This window comes from Petromyzon marinus, chromosome 77 (genome assembly GCF_048934315.1).
Source record: "Petromyzon marinus isolate PM22_M1 ecotype Great Lakes invasive population chromosome 77, UKy_Petmar_22M1.pri1.0, whole genome shotgun sequence".
Lineage (NCBI taxonomy): Eukaryota > Metazoa > Chordata > Hyperoartia > Petromyzontiformes > Petromyzontidae > Petromyzon > Petromyzon marinus.
In genome coordinates, this window is record NC_133743.1 from 1,361,622 (window position 1) to 1,379,230 (window position 17,609).

Below are 17,609 nucleotides of genomic sequence, written 5' to 3' on the forward strand. Positions count from 1 at the left end.
CACACACACACACCACACACACACACACCACACACACACCACACACACACACACACCACACCACACACCACACACATCACACACACCACACACACCACACACCACACCACACACCACACACACCACACACCACACACACATACACACATACACCACACACCACACACACACACACCACACCACACACACACCACACACACACACCACACCACACACATCACACACACCACACACACACACACACCACACACAACACACACCACACCACACACCACACACACCACACACACACACACATACACACATACACCACACACCACACACACACACACCACACCACACACACACCACACACACACCACACACACACACACCACACACACACCACACCACACACCACACACCACACCACACACCACACACCACACACACACATACACCACACCACACACCACACCCACACCACACACACACCACACCACACACCACACACACATCACACACCACACACACACCACACACACACACATCACACACACCACACACATTACACACACCACACCACACACACACACCACACCACACACACACACATTACACACACCACACCACACACACACACCACACACCACACCACACACCACACACCACACCACACACCACACACACACCACACACCACACCACACCACACACCACACCACACCACACACCACACACACACCACACCACACACACCACACACACACACCACACACATCACACACCACACACATCACACACACACACCACACCACACACCACACACACACCACACACACACCACACACATCACACACACACCACATACACACCACACACACACCACACCACACACACCACACACACACACCACACACATCACACACCACACACACCACACACACACCACACACACACCACACACATCACACACACACACATCACACCACACCACACACCACACCACACACACACACACCACACACACACACCACACACACCACACATACACCGCACACACACCGCACACATCACACACCACACCACACACACCACACACACCACACATCACACACCACACCACACACACCACACACACCACACATCACACACACAAAACACACACACACCACACACACACCGCACACACACACCACACACACACCACACATCACACACACACCACACACACACCGCACACACACCACACACACACCAAACACACACCACATCACACACACACACACCACACACACACCACACCACACACACACACACCACACACACACACCACACACACACCACACCACACACCACACACATCACACACCACACCACACACACCACACATCACACACACAAAACACACACACACCACACACACACCGCACACACACACCACACACACCACACACACACCACACACAGACCACACACACACACCACACACACCACACATGGCGTCTGTAGCGTCAGTAGAAGTCAAGGCCATCAACATCGGACGTGGTGCTACCTGGGCTATGTAGCTGAGCATGGCGTCTGTAGCGTCAGTAGAAGTCAAGGCCCTCAACATCGGCGTGGTGCTACCTGGGCTATGTAGCTGAGCATGGCGTCTGTAGCGTCAGTAGAAGTCAAGGCCATCAACATCGGCGTGGTGCTACCTGGGCTATGTAGCTGAGCGTGGCGTCTGTAGCGTCAGTAGAAGTCAAGGCCCTCAACATCAGCGTGGTGCTACCTGGGCTATGTAGCTGAGCGTGGCATCTGTGGCGTCAGTAGAAGTCAAGGCCCTCAACATCGGCGTGGTGCTACCTGGGCTATGTAGCTGAGCATGGCGTCTGTAGCGTCAGCAGAAGTCAAGGCCCTCAACATCGGCGTGGTGCTACCTGGGCTATGTAGCTGAGCGTGGCGTCTGTAGCGTCAGTAGAAGTCAAGGCCATCGACATCGGACGTGGTGCTACCTGGGCTATGTAGCTGAGCGTGGCATCTGTGGCGTCAGTAGAAGTCAAGGCCCTCAACATCGGCGTGGTGCTACCTGGGCTATGTAGCTGAGCATGGCGTCTGTAGCGTCAGCAGAAGTCAAGGCTCTCAACATCAGCGTGGTGCTACCTGGGCTACGTAGCTGAGCGTGGCGTCTGTAGCGTCAGTAGAAGTCAAGGCCCTCAACATCGGCGTGGTGCTACCTGGGCTATGTAGCTGAGCGTGGCGTCTGTAGCGTCAGTAGAAGTCAAGGCCATCGACATCGGACGTGGTGCTACCTGGGCTATGTAGCTGAGCATGGCGTCTGTAGCGTCAGCAGAAGTCAAGGCTCTCAACATCGGCGTGGTGCTACCTGGGCTATGTAGCTGAGCATGGTGTCTGTAGCGTCAGTAGAAGTCAAGGCCATCAACATCGGCGTGGTGCTACCTGGGCTACGTAGCTGAGCATGGTGTCTGTAGCGTCAGTAGAAGTCAAGGCCATCGACATCGACGTGGTACTACCTGGGCTATGTAGCTGAGCGTGGCGTCTGTAGCGTCAGCAGAAGTCAAGGCCCACGACATCAGCGTGGTACTACCTGGGCTACGTGGCTGAGCGTGGCGTCTGTAGCGTCAGTAGAAGTCAAGGCCCTCAACATCGGCGTGGTGCTACCTGGGCTACGTGGCTGAGCGTGGCGTCTGTAGCGTCAGTAGAAGTCAAGGCCATCGACATCGGCGTGGTGCTACCTGGGCTATGTAGCTGAGCGTGGCGTCTGTAGCATCAGTAGAACAGAAGGCTCTCAACATCGGACGTGGTGCTACCTGGGCTATGTAGCTGAGCATGGCGTCCCTGTTCGTGCTCCAGTAGCGCGGGAGCTCGGATGCAATGGGGAACTTTTCGCAGCTTAGCTCCACCGTCACCTCCATACAGCTCGTGTGGAGGTAAACCCAGTCCTGCATGCCTCCTGCACGGTACACACAGACACACACAGTCACAGAGACACGCACAGAGACACACACACACAGTCACCACACACACAGACACACACAGACACACACAGTCACAGAGACACGCACAGAGACACACACACACACACAGTCACAGAGACACGCAGAGAGACACACACACAAAGACACACACACAGTCACCACACACACAGACACACACAGACACACACAGTCACAGAGACACGCACATAGACACACACACACAGAGAGACACACACAGAGAGACACACACACAGTCACCACACACACAGTCACCACACACACAGACACACACACACAGACACACACAGAGACAACAACCGCCATTCGCCACTAAGTGGCGGTGACGTCACCACGACGCTTGTGCCAGGCTATGTGCACCCTGAGTCCACGTGAAGTGTCGAACGCCCGCTGGCAGGAGGTCACGGGGCAGACCCAGGTGCCACGGGTCGACTGACTGAGATGACTGGCTGATGCACCACCTGTGCCCCCTACTGTGCCAACCCGCTGTGCTTTAGCCACCCGGCGCTCCGCTCATTGTTCTGAGCGTCGCTCCTCCGTCCTCCGTTGTTGTTGGAGGGCGACTGCCTCCAACTGCCCAGTAGCATCCTTCACGAGCCTCCTCCACAGAGGCCGATCTTGACACCGCTGGTACCAGTCATCGGCAAGTCCACTCAGCTCCACGTCCTCCTGTACCACATCACTCCATCTCTTCTCTAGCCCGTGCCGCGCCCGCTTAGCCCCCTCAATCCGGCCAAACAAAAGCTGTTTCGGCATGCGGTGGCTGGGCATGCGGGCTACATGACCCAGCCATCGCAGCCTTGCCTGCCGGAGGAGCTCACCGATGGGACCCTGCCCAGATCTTTCAAGGATTTGTAAGCTCCTCTCACAATCCAGTCTGGTTAAACCCAGGATGGATCGTAGGCAGGCCAGCCTAAATGTTTCTAACCGGCGAAGATGTTCCATTAGGGGGGTCCACGTTTCGCAAGCGTAGAGAAGGGAGGGAATGACCGTGGCCGAGAAGACCTGAAGCTTAGTGCGGAGCGACAGACCAGGTAGCTTCCACACAGCGTTACGCAACCGATGAAAATATATTGCCATTCGACTGATTCGGAGTGAGACCTCTGCTGTTAAACTGAAGCCAGGCATAAGCAAACTGCCCAGGTATGGGAAACTCTCCACTCTCTCCACAACTGCCCCATCACCGATTGGGAGTTGTGGGGGTGGAGTTTCCGATGGTACAAAATACCCAGGCAGGTGCTTAGTTTTGATGGGGCTAATGGTAAGGCCCCACCTCTTAGTGGCACGCTCCAGTCTCAGCAGCAGCGTCTCCAACTCCTCCTCTGAATGAGCAGCTATTACCAAATCATCAGCATACATAACGTGGTTGAGCAATAGGGAGCCATCCCTTGACCGCACCCGGGCATCGATCAGCCTCCCATTATATCTGTACCATATGGAGATTCCACCGGTACAGCTATTGAATGCTTCACGAACTACGTGGTCAAAATAGATGTTAAATAATGTGGGAGCCAGAGGACATCCCTGTCGCACCCCAAGGTGTACAGGGAATGGCTCTGACTCCCGGCCACGTAGTTTTACCCGGGCCCGCTCACCATCATGAAGGTCCTTAATGATCGTGAGCAGAGGGTCAGGTACTCCAAAAGCACGAAGAACAACCCAGAGCCCAGGCCTACTGATGGTATCATAGGCCTTGACCAGGTCAATAAAGCAGAGATGTAGGTCTTGTTGGAATTCCCTACACCTCTGCTCTAGCAGACGGACAGAAAATATGGCATCTGTGCAGGACCGCCCTTTCCTGAAACCGCATTGGGGCTCCGCAAGCCTCTCCTCAGCGTGCCTGGCAAGGAGATGTTGAATAATCCTTGCCAGGACCTTTCCCGGCACACTGAGGAGCGAGATGCCCCTGTAGTTGTTACAGTCTGTGCGGTCCCCCTTCTTAAAAAGGGGGACCACCAGGGCATCCTTCCAATCCTGCAGAACCCGTCCAGTGGTCCAGACTGTTGTTATGCTGTCATATAGGGCAGTCTGTGCACTTACGCCACCCTCCCTCAGCATTTCGCTTGGGAGATCATCTCTGCCCGCTGCCTTTCCTGGTCTCAGACTCCGGATCGCCTTCAGTACTTCCTCAACAGATGGCACCTCAGCCAGCCACTCACAGGGGGTGACTTCTTCCAATATTTGAGGCACCGCAGCCTCAGCAGGGTCATCCTCACTTTGTGCCACGATGTTTTCCTGGCTGAGGGATTTTCCCTCCCCCAGGACCTCACAGAAATGCTCAGCAAATCTGCAAACCTGTTCCTGGGGGTCGGAGATTGGATCACCGTTTTTTTCCCCTAATGATGGTAATAGGTGTGGCACTGCAGGTTACTTTTTTGATGGAGTTAAATAGAGATTTGTGATCACGGGCCACTGAGGCAGACTCCATCTCCTCAGCAACCCGCGACCACCACCCATCCTTGCAGCGCCTCACGGCTCTCCGAACCTCCGAGCGAAGGCTGCGGTAAGCCTCCTCATTCTCTGACGTGGGATTCTGTAGCCGATGACAGTGGGCCTGTCGCTTTTTCTCAACCATCCTGAACACCTCCTCTGTCAGCCAGGGTCTCTGGGGAGGTCTGGACCGTGTACCCAAAGCAGCCATTGCAGCTGCATGAGTCACAGTCCTAAACCTCGCCCATTTACCCTCGACATCAGGAGGAGTCGGGGACGATGCCAATCCCAGCTGCAAGCGATGATGAAAATCTCGCTTGCAACTTTCATCAGATAACTGAGACCAGGCCACTTTAGGTTGGAATGGGGTCCTGGGTGTACACCCACCACCGGAGTGGAAGAATGGCAGGCGCATCTTACAGATGACTAGTCGATGGTCAGAGGGCAGATCAGCTCCACGGTAGGTCCTGGTGTCAAGGACATGGGCTCGCATCCGCTGGTCCGTCACTATGTAGTCTAACAGATGTTCTTACTTGGGCCCGGCATGCATCCATGATGTTGTGTGGATGCGCCGATGCCGGAACAGCGTGTTGGTAATTACAAGCCCATGGGCTGCACAAAAATCTAGCAGCCTCCTACCATTGTTATTGAGCTGATCTGGCCCATGCCCTCCAATCACTCCAGACCAGGTGCCAGCATCATAACCAACTCGGGCATTGAAGTCACCCAACATGATGACTCTATCCCGAGGGGCCACTTTAGCCAGCACCTGTGACAGGAGGCCATAGAAGGCATCTGACTCATCGGCTTTGCCTGCATCCCTCCACGGATGTTCATCTTCGGTGGGGGAATAAGTAACCACGACCACCATTCCTCGCCTCCGGTTGATGGCAAGGCGAGCCCAAAGTAGCCCGGGGCTTACAGCTTCCCACACCTCACCGCCACGCTCCCACGCCCCCTTCATTCTTTTGTTCAAAAGAAGAGCCACACCCTGTTGTTTGGCAGTCTGCTGCCCCGAGTAGAGAACTGTCCACCCCTCATGGTGGCAGGAGCAAGAACTGGCCCACCAGACCTCCTGAATGCCACATAGATCCAGGCGGTACTGGTCCATCTCCCGACAGAGGAGTGGCAGCCTCTCCTCCACAGTGAGCGTTCGAACATTCCACGTGGCCACCCGTAGTGGCTTTTCGTTGTTTCTGGAGGAGCCCCGAGGGTAGGTATTCAATCTCCTGGCTCCGCCAATTGGGGTTTGGCCAGGAGACGTCATAGACGCCTGGCCCCCCGGGGCCTCCGGCACAAGCTTATTAGTTACATATTTCAGTTTAACTCGTGGTTTAGTGGTAATTAATTGAAGGTGGAGGGGTTACCAGCCCCTTGCACCCGTCCAGAGCCCCCGTTTAGCCCCTGTGGTGGACACAGACGCCATGAGGGGAGGAGCCAATCGGAATTGGACCTCCCCCCACAGCACTGTCCACGACAGAGTTGCCCGTCCGGCACCGCGAGGAGGTAGGGGGTTGTTTTGCCAGACGCACACACACACAGACACACACCACACACTCACCACACACACACAGACACACACACACCACACTCACCACATTCACCACACACTCACCACACTCACCACACACACCACACTCACCACACATACACACTCACCACACACTCACCACACACTCACCACACACTCACCACGCTCACCACACACACACCACACACTCACCACACTCACACACCACACACACCACACACACACCACACTCACCACACACTCACCACACACTCACTACACATACACCACACTCACCACACACACAACACACACCACACACTCACCACACACACACCACACTCACACACCACACACTCCACACTCACCACACTCACCACACACACACCACACTCACCACACACTCACCACACACCACACACACTCACCACACACACTCACCACACAGACACACACAGACACACACAGACACACAGACACACACAGACACACAGACACTCACCACACTCACCACACTCACCACACGCTCCCCACACACACCACACACACACCACACACTCAACACACTCACAACACACTCACCACACTCACCACACACTCACCACACACACCCCACACTCACCACACACACCCCACACTCACCACACACACCCCACACTCACCACACACTCACCACACACTCACCACACACACCCCACACTCACCACACACACCCCACACTCACCACACACACCCCACACTCACCACACACTCACCACACATACACCACACTCACCACACACTCACCACACACTCACCCCACACACACACCACACACTCACCACACTCACCACACACACCCCACACACACACCACACACTCACCACACTCACCACACACACCCCACACACTCACCACACACACACCACGCTCACCACACACAGAGACACACACCACACTCACAACACACTCACCACACACACACCACACACTCACCACACTCACCACACACTCACTACACGCTCACCACACACTCACCACACACACCACACTCACCACACACTCACCACACACTCACCACACACTCACCACACACACAACACACTCACCACACAGACATACAGATACACAAACAGACACACACACACTCACCACACTCACCACACTCACCACACACTCACCACACTCAACACACACACCACACACACCACACACACACCCCACACAACACACTCACCACACACACACCACACACTCACCACACACACCCCACACACACACACACACCACACTCACCACACACTCACCACACACACACCACACTCACCACACACACACACTCACCACAGACACCACACAGACACACACAGACACACAGACACACAGACACAGACACACACACACTCACCACACTCACCACACGCTCACCACACACACCCCACACACACACCACACACTCACCACACGCTCACCACACACTCACCACACACACCACACACACACACCACACACACCCCACACACACCCCACACACACACCACACACTCACCACACTCACCACACACTCACCACACTTACAACACACTCACCACACACACACCACACTCACCACACACTCACCACACACCCCACACACACACCACACACTCACCCCACACACACACCACACACTCACCACACTCACCACACACACCCCACACACACACCACACACTCACCACACTCACCACACACACCCCACACACTCACCACACACACACCACGCTCACCACACACTCACCACACACTCCCCACACACACAGACACACACCACACTCACAACACACTCACCACACACACACCACACACACCACACTCACCACACACTCACCACACACTCACCACACTCACCACACACACACCACACTCACCACACACTCACAACACACTCACCACACTCACCACACACTCACCACACGCTCACCACACACTCACCACACACACCCCACACACACACACACCACACTCACCACACGCTCACCACACGCTCACCACACACTCACCACACACACCCCACACACACACACACCACACTCACCACACGCTCACCACACGCTCACCACACGCTCACCACACGCTCACCACACACTCACCCGTAACACTGTACCATGCTGCACCATTGGTGATACCGTTCCGGAAGAAATCTTCGTAGCCCAGGGCAGCGCAAGGTCTCTCAGAGCCCATGTCAGGATTATTCTGCAAAGGCAAAGAGCCCCCGGGTAGCCTGTGACAGACTGGAGGGGCAAGTGCTGCTAGTAGCGAGTAGCACCACCTATGATGTACACACACAGACAAAGCTTCCCCAGGTAGCCTCTAGCAGGGCTGTAGGGGCAAGTGCTGTCAGTAGCACCACCTATGATACACACACAGACAAAGCTTCCCCAGGTAGCCTCTAGCACAGCTGTAGGGGCAAGTGCTGTCAGTAGCACCACCTATGATACACACGTACAAAGCTCCCCCAGGTAGCCTCTAGCAGGGCTGTAGGGGCAAGTGCTGTTAGTGGCGAGTAGCAGCAGCAGCGTCTATGAAGGCTACCGGCACTGTAGCACACGAGGGGGTGGGTGGCCAGCACCACCACCACGCCCGGCCGCCTTTGTCTCTCCCCCAGTGCTAGCGAGGTTTACTACACCACCACCACTACACCACCACTACACCACCACCACTACACTATCACCACCACTACACCACCACCACGACACCACCACCACTACACCACCACCACACAACCACCACTACTACACCACCACCACTACACCATCACTACACCACTACCACTACACCATCACCACCACTACACCACCACTACACCACCACCACCACTACACCACCACCACCACTACACCACCACCACCACTACACCACCACCACCACCACTACACCACCACCACTACACCACCACTACTACACCACCACTACTACACCACCACCACACAACCACCACCACTACACCACCACTACACCACCACCACTACACCACCACCACTACACCACCACCACTACACCACCACCACACCATCACCACCACCACCACCACCACTACACCACCACCACCACTACACCACCACCACCACTACACCATCACTACACCACTACCACTACACCATCACCACCACTACACCATCACCAGCACGACACCACCACCACTACACCACCACCACCACCACTACACCACCACCACTACCACTACACCATCACCACCACAAACACCACCACCACTACTACACCACCACCACCACTACACCAACACTACACCACCACTACACCACCACTACTACACCACCACCACTACACCACCACCACTATAACACCACCACCACTACACCACCACTACACCACCACTATAACACCACCACCACTACACCACCACCACTATAAAACCACCACCACTATAAAACCACCACTACACCACCACCACACAACCACCACCACTACCATCACCACCACCACCACCACTACACCACCACCACTACACCACCACCACCACTATAAAACCACCACTACACCACCACCACACAACCACCACCACTACCATCACCACCACCACTACACCACCACCACCACTACACCACCACCACCACCACCACTACACCACCACCACTACACCACCACCACCACCACGACCACTACACCACCACCACCACTACACTACCACCACTACTACACTACCACCACTACACCACCACCACTACACCACAACCACCACACAACCACCACTACAACACCACCACCACTACACCACAACCACCACACAACACCACCACACCACCACCACTACACCAGGTACTCATTTGAGGCTGAGTCGACCTAGGGGAGGCCCAGAACCGGTTCAGAGAATCGTCACTGAGTGGTGGTGGCCGTGAGCGGGAATCGAACTCGGGTGGCCAGGTTCGTAGCGCAGCGTAGCGCTAACCACTACACCCACCACTCCTACACACACACACAGACTCACACACAGACACATTACACACACATTACACACAGACACACACACGTAGCGCAGCGTAGCGCTAACCACTACGCCCACCACTCCTACACACACACACAGACTCACACACAGACACACACACAGTGACATACACACATCACACACAGACACACACACGTGGCGCTAACCACTACACCCACCACTCCTACACACACACACAGACACACACACAGTGACACACACACATCACACACAGACACACACGTAGCGCTAACCACTACACCCACCACTCCCTACACAACAACAACAACCGCCATTCGCCACTAAGTGGCGGTGACGTCACCACGATGCTTGTGCCAGGCTATGTGCACCCTGAGGCCACGTGAAGTGTCGAACGTCCGCTGGCAGGAGGTCACGGGGTAGTAAGTGAGTAAGTGATTGAGTGAGTGAGTGAGTAAGTAAGTAAGCGAGTGAGTGAGTTAAAGAGCGAGTGAGTAAGCGAGTGAGTGAGTGAGAGAGTGAGCGAGTGAGTAAGCGAGTGAGTGAGTAAGGGAGTGAGTGATTGAGTGAGTCAGTGAGTGAGCGAGTGAGTGAGTGATTGAGTGAGTCAGTGAGTGAGCGAGTGAGTGAGTAAGTGAGTGAGTGAGCGAGTGAGTGAGTGAGTGAGCGAGTGAGTGAGTGAGTGAGCGAGCGAGTGAGCGAGTGAGTAGTGAGCGAGTGAGCGAGCGAGTGAGTAGTGAGCGAGTGAGCGAGTGAGTGAGCGAGTGAGCGAGTGAGTAGCGAGTGAGTGAGTGAGTAGTGAGTGAATGAGTGAGTGATTGAGTAAGTGAGTGAGCGAGTGAGTGAGTGAGTGAGTGGGTGAGTGAGTGAGCGAGTGAGTAGTGAGTAGTGAGTGAGCGAGCGAGCGAGCGAGTGAGTGAGTGAGTGAGTGAGCGAGTGAGTAGTGAGTAAGTGAGTGAGTGAGTGAGCGAGTGAGTGAGTGAGCGAGTGAGCGAGTGAGTAGTGAGTGAGTGAGTGAGCGAGCGAGTGAGCGAGTAAGTGAGTGAGCGAGTGAGTGAGTGAGTAGTGAGTGAGTGAGTGAGTAGTGAGTGATTGAGCGAGTGAGTGAGTAGTGAGCGAGTGAGCGAGTGAGTGAGTGAGTGAGCGAGTAAGTGAGTGAGTAGTGAGTGAGTGAGCGAGCGAGTGAGTGAGTAGTGAGTAAGTGAGTGAGTGAGTGAGCGAGTGAGTGAGTGAGAAAGTGAGTAGCGAGTGAGTGAGTGAGTAAGTGAGTGAGTGAGTAGTGAGTGAGTGAGCGAGTGAGCGAGTGAGTGAGTAGTGAGTGAGTGAGCGAGTGAGTAGTGAGTAGTGATTGAGTAAGCGAGTGAGTGAGTGAGTGAGCGAGCCAGTGAGTGAGTGAGTAGTGAGTGAGTGAGTGAGTGGTGAGTGAGTGAGTGAGCGGGTGAGTGAGTAGTGAGTGAGTGAGTAGTGAGTGAGTAGTGAGTAGTGAGTGAGTGAGTGAGCGAGTGAGTAGTGAGTAGTGAGTGAGTGAGTGAGCAGGTGAGTGAGTAGTGAGTGAGTGAGCGAGTGAGTGAGTGAGTGAGTGAGCGAGTGAGTGAGTGAGTGTGTGAGTGAGTGAGTAGTGAGTGAGTGAGCGAATGAGTAGTGAGTAGTGATTGAGTAAGCGAGTGAGTGAGTGAGTAAGTGAGTGAGCGAGCCAGTGAGTGAGTGAGTAGTGAGTGAGTGAGTGAGTAGTGAGTGAGTGAGTGAGCGAGTGAGTGAGCGAGTGAGCGAGTGAGTGAGCGAGTGAGTGAGTGAGTGAGCGAGTGAGCGAGAGAGTGAGTGAGTGAGTAGTGCGTGAGTGAGTGAGTGATTGAGTGAGCAAGTGAGTGAGTGAGTAGTGAGTGAGTGAGTGAGCGAGCGAGCGAGCGAGTGAGTAGTGAGTGGAGTGAGCGAGCGAGCGAGCGAGCGAGCGAGCGGGTGAGTGAGTGAGTGAGTGGGTGAGTAGTGAGTGAGTGAGCGAGTGAGTGAGCGAGTGAGTGAGTGAGTGAGCGAGTGAGTGGGTGAGTGAGTGAGTGGGTGAGTGAGCGAGTGAGTGGGTGAGTGAGTGAGTGGGTGAGTGAGTGAGTGAGCGAGTGAGTGAGCGAGCGTGCGAGTGAGTAGTGAGTGAGTGAGTGAGTAGTGAGTGAGTGAGTGAGCGAGTGAGTGAGTGAGTAGCGAGTGAGTGAGTGAGTGAGTGAGCGAGTGAGTGAGTGAGTGAGTAGTGAGTGAGCGAGCGAGTGAGTGAGTGAGCGAGTGAGTGAGTGAGTGAGCGAGTGAGCGAGTGAGCGAGTGAGCGAGTGAGTGGTGAGTGAGTGAGTGAGTGGTGAGTGAGTGGTGAGTGAGCGAGTGAGTGAGTAGTGAGTGAGTGAGTGGGTGAGTGAGTGAGTGAGTGAGCGAGTGATCGAGTGAGTGAGTGAGTGAGTGAATGAGTGAGTGAGTGAGCGAGCGAGTGAGTGAGCGAGCGTGCGAGTGAGTAGTGAGTGAGTGAGTGAGTAGTGAGTGAGTGAGTGAGCGAGTGAGTGAGTGAGTAGCGAGTGAGTGAGTGAGTGAGCGAGTGAGTGAGTGAGCGAGTGAGTGAGTGAGTAGTGAGTGAGCGAGCGAGTGAGTGAGTGAGCGAGTGAGTGAGTGAGTGAGTGAGCGAGTGAGCGAGTGAGCGAGTGAGTGAGTGAGTGGTGAGTGAGTGAGTGAGTGGTGAGTGAGTGAGTGGTGAGTGAGCGAGTGAGTAGTGAGTGAGTGAGTGGGTGAGTGAGTGAGTGAGTTAGCGAGTGATCGAGTGAGTGAGCGAGTGAGTGAGTGAGTGAGTGAGCGAGTGAGTGAGTGAGTGAGCGAGTGAGTGAGTAGTGAGTGAGCGAGTGAGTGAGTAGTGAGTGAGTGAGTAAGTGAGTGAGTGAGTGAGCGAGTGAGTGAGTGAGTGGTGAGTGAGTGAGTGAGTGAATGAGCGAGTGAGTGAGTGAATGAGTGAGTGAATGAGTGAGTGAGCGAGTGAGTGAGTGAGTGAGCGAGCGAGCGAGTGGTGAGTGAGTGAGGAGTGAGCGAGTGAGTGAGTGAGTGAATGAGTGAGTGAGCGAGTGAGTGAGTGAGCGAGTGAGTGAGTGAGTGGGTGAGTGAGTGAGTGAGTGGTGAGTGAGTGAGTGAGCGAGTGAGTGGGTGAGTGAGTGAGTGGTGAGTGAGTGAGTGGTGAGTGAGTGAATGAGTGAGTGAATGAGTGAGTGAATGAGTGAGTGAGTGAGTGAATGAGTGAGTGAGTGAGTGAGCGAGTGAGTGAGTGGGTGAGTGAGTGAGTGAGTGAATGAGTGAGTGAGTGAGCGAGCGAGTGAGCGAGTGAGTGAGTGAGCGAGTGAGTGAGCAGTGAGTGAGTGAGCGAGTGAGTGAGCAGTGAGTGAGTGAGTAGTGAGTGAGTGAGTGAGCGAGTGAGTGGTGAGTGAGTGAGTGAGTAGTGAGTGAATGAGTGAGTGAGTGAGTAGCGAGTGAGTAGTGAGTGAGTGAGTAGTGTTTGAGTGAGTGAGCGAGTGAGTGAGTGAGTGGGTGAGTGAGTGAGTGAGTAGTGAGTGAGCGAGCGAGTGAGTGAGTGAGTAGTGAGTGAGTGAGTAGTGAGTGAGCGAGCGAGTGTGTGAGTGAGCGAGCGAGTGAGTGAGTGAGCGAGTGAGTGAGTGAGTGAGCGAGTGAGTGAGTGAGTAGTGAGTGAGCGAGCGAGTGAGTGAGTGAGTAGTGAGTGAGTGAGTGAGCGAGCGAGTGTGTGAGTGAGTGAGTGAGTGGGTGAATGAGTGAGTGAATGAGTGAGTGAATGAGTGAGTGAGTAGTGAGTGAGTGAGTGAGTGAATGAGTGAGTGAGTAGTGGGTGAGTGAGTGAGTAGTGAGTGAGTGAGTGAATGAGTGAGTGAGTGAATGAGTGAGTGAGTGAGTAGTGAGTGAGTGAGTGAATGAGCGAGTGAGCGAGTGAGCGAGTGAGTGAGTGAGTGAGTAGTGGGTGAGTGAGTGGGTGAGTGAGTGAGTAGTGAGTGAGTGAGTGAGTGAGCGAGCGAGTGAGTGAGTGAGCGAGTGAGTGAGTGAGTGAGTAGTGAGTGAGCGAGCGAGTGAGTGAGCGAGTGAGTAGTGAGTGAGTGAGTGAGCGAGTGAGTGAGTGAGTAGTGAGTGAGCGAGCGAGTGAGTGAGTGAGCGAGTGAGTGAGTGAGCGAGTGAGCGAGTGAGCGAGTGAGTGGTGAGTGAGTGAGTGAGTGGTGAGTGAGTGAGTGGTGAGTGAGCGAGTGAGTGAGTGAGTAGTGAGTGAGTGAGTGAGTGGGTGAGTGAGTGAGTGAGTGAGCGAGTGATCGAGTGAGTGAGTGAGTGAATGAGTGAGTGAGTGAGCGAGCGAGTGAGTGAGCGAGCGTGCGAGTGAGTAGTGAGTGAGTGAGTGAGTAGTGAGTGAGTGAGTGAGCGAGTGAGTGAGTGAGTAGCGAGTGAGTGAGTGAGCGAGTGAGTGAGTGAGCGAGTGAGTGAGTGAGTAGTGAGTGAGTGAGCGAGCGAGTGAGTGAGCGAGTGAGTCAGTGAGTGAGCGAGTGAGCGAGTGAGCGAGTGAGTGAGTGAGTGAGTGGTGAGTGAGTGAGTGAGTGGTGAGTGAGTTAGTGAGTGGTGAGTGAGCGAGTGAGTGAGTGAGTAGTGAGTGAGTGAGTGGGTGAGTGAGTGAGTGAGTGAGCGAGTGATCGAGTGAGTGAGCGAGTGAGTGAGTGAGTGAGCGAGTGAGTGAGTGAGTGAGCGAGTGAGTGAGTAGTGAGTGAGCGAGTGAGTGAGTAGTGAGTGAGTGAGTAAGTGAGTGAGTGAGTGAGCGAGTGAGTGAGTGAGTGGTGAGTGAGTGAGTGAGTGAATGAGCGAGTGAGTGAGTGAATGAGTGAGTGAATGAGTGAGTGAGTGAGCGAGTGAGTGAGTGAGTGAGCGAGCGAGCGAGTGGTGAGTGAGTGAGGAGTGAGCGAGTGAGTGAGTGAGTGAATGAGTGAGTGAGCGAGTGAGTGAGTGAGCGAGTGAGTGAGTGAGTGGGTGAGTGAGTGAGTGAGTGGTGAGTGAGTGAGTGAGTGAGCGAGTGAGTGGGTGAGTGAGTGAGTGAGTGGTGAGTGAGTGAGTGAGTAGTGAGTGAGTGAATGAGTGAGTGAATGAGTGAGTGAATGAGTGAGTGAGTGAGTGAGTGAGCGAGTGAGTGAGTGAGTGAGTGAGTGGGTGAGTGAGTGAGTGAGTGAATGAGTGAGTGAGTGAGCGAGCGAGTGAGCGAGTGAGTGAGTGAGCGAGTGAGTGAGCAGTGAGTGAGTGAGCGAGTGAGTGAGCAGTGAGTGAGTGAGTAGTGAGTGAGTGAGTGAGCGAGTGAGTGGTGAGTGAGTGAGTAGTGAGTGAATGAGTGAGTGAGTGAGTAGCGAGTGAGTAGTGAGTGAGTGAGTAGTGAGTGAGTGAGTGAGCGAGTGAGTGAGTGAGTGAGCGGGTGAGTGAGTGAGTGAGTAGTGAGTGAGCGAGCGAGTGAGTGAGTAGTGAGTGAGTGAGTGAGTAGTGAGTGAGCGAGCGAGTGTGTGAGTGAGCGAGCGAGCGAGTGAGTGAGTGAGCGAGTGAGTGAATGAGTGAGTGAGTAGTGAGTGAGCGAGCGAGTGAGTGAGTGAGTGAGTAGTGAGTGAGTGAGTGAGTAGTGAGTGAGTGAGCGAGCGAGTGTGTGAGTGAGTGAGTGAGTGGGTGAATGAGTGAGTGAATGAGTGAGTGAATGAGTGAGTGAGTAGTGAGTGAGTGAGTGAGTGAATGAGTGAGTGAGTAGTGGGTGAGTGAGTGAGTAGTGAGTGAGTGAGTGAATGAGTGAGTGAGTGAGTGAATGAGTGAGTGAGTGAGTAGTGAGTGAGTGAGTGAATGAGCGAGTGAGCGAGTGAGCGAGTGAGTGAGTGAGTGGTGAGTGAGTGAGTGAGTGGTGAGTGAGTGAGTGAGTGGGTGAGTGAGTGGGTGAGTGAGTGAGTGAGTGAATGAGTGAGTGAATGAGTGAGTAGTGAGTGAGTGAGTGAGCGAGCGAGTGAGTGAGTGAGCGAGTGAGTGAGTGAGTAGTGAGTGAGCGAGCGAGTGAGTGAGCGAGTGAGTAGTGAGTGAGTGAGTGAGCGAGTGAGTGAGTGAGTGGTGAGTGAGTGAGTGAGTAGTGAGTGAGTAGTGAGTGAGTAGTGAGTGAGCGAGCGAGTGAGCGAGTGAGTGAGTGAATGAGTGAGTGAGTGAGTGAATGAGTGAGTGAGTGAGCAGTGAGTGAGTGAGTGAATGAGTGAGTGAGTGAGCAGTGAGTGAGTGAGTAAGTGAATGAGTGAGTGAGTGAGTGAATGAATGAGTGAGTGAGTAGTGAGTGAGTGAGCGAGCGAGTGAGTGAGTGGGTGAGTGAGTGAGTGAGTAGTGAGCGAGTGAGTAGTGAGTGAGTGAGTGAGCGAGCGAGTGAGTGAGTGGGTGGGTGAGTGAGTGAGTGAGTAGTGAGTGAGTGAGTGAGTGGTGAGTGAGTGGTGAGTGAGTGAGTGAGTAGTGAGTGAGTGAATGAGTGAGTGAGTAGTGAGTGAATGAGCGAGTGAGTGAGAGAGTGAGTGAGTGAGTAGTGAGTGAGTGAGCGAGCGAGTGGTGAGTGAGTGAGTGAGCGAGTGAGTGAGTGAGTGGTGAGTGAGTGAGTGAGTGAATGAGCGAGTGAGTGAGTGAATGAGTGAGTGAATGAGTGAGTGAGTGAGCGAGTGAGTGAGTGAGTGAGCGAGCGAGCGAGTGGTG

The 17,609-nt window shown here is 54.3% G+C and overlaps 1 protein-coding gene across 2 annotated transcripts in view; it reads right to left on the reverse strand.

The window, feature by feature from the left end:
* Nucleotides 1–17,609, reverse strand: part of LOC116958442 (carboxypeptidase D-like) — a 68,031-nt gene that overhangs the window by 24,135 nt on the left and 26,287 nt on the right. For both annotated transcript variants that reach the window (XM_076056645.1, XM_076056644.1), the window contains exons 9-10: nucleotides 9,031–9,133; nucleotides 2,795–2,937 (exon numbers count right to left, since the gene is read on the reverse strand). In XM_076056645.1, coding sequence (XP_075912760.1) covers nucleotides 2,795–2,937; nucleotides 9,031–9,133 — 246 coding nt within the window. The remainder of the gene's footprint in view (nucleotides 1–2,794; nucleotides 2,938–9,030; nucleotides 9,134–17,609) is intronic.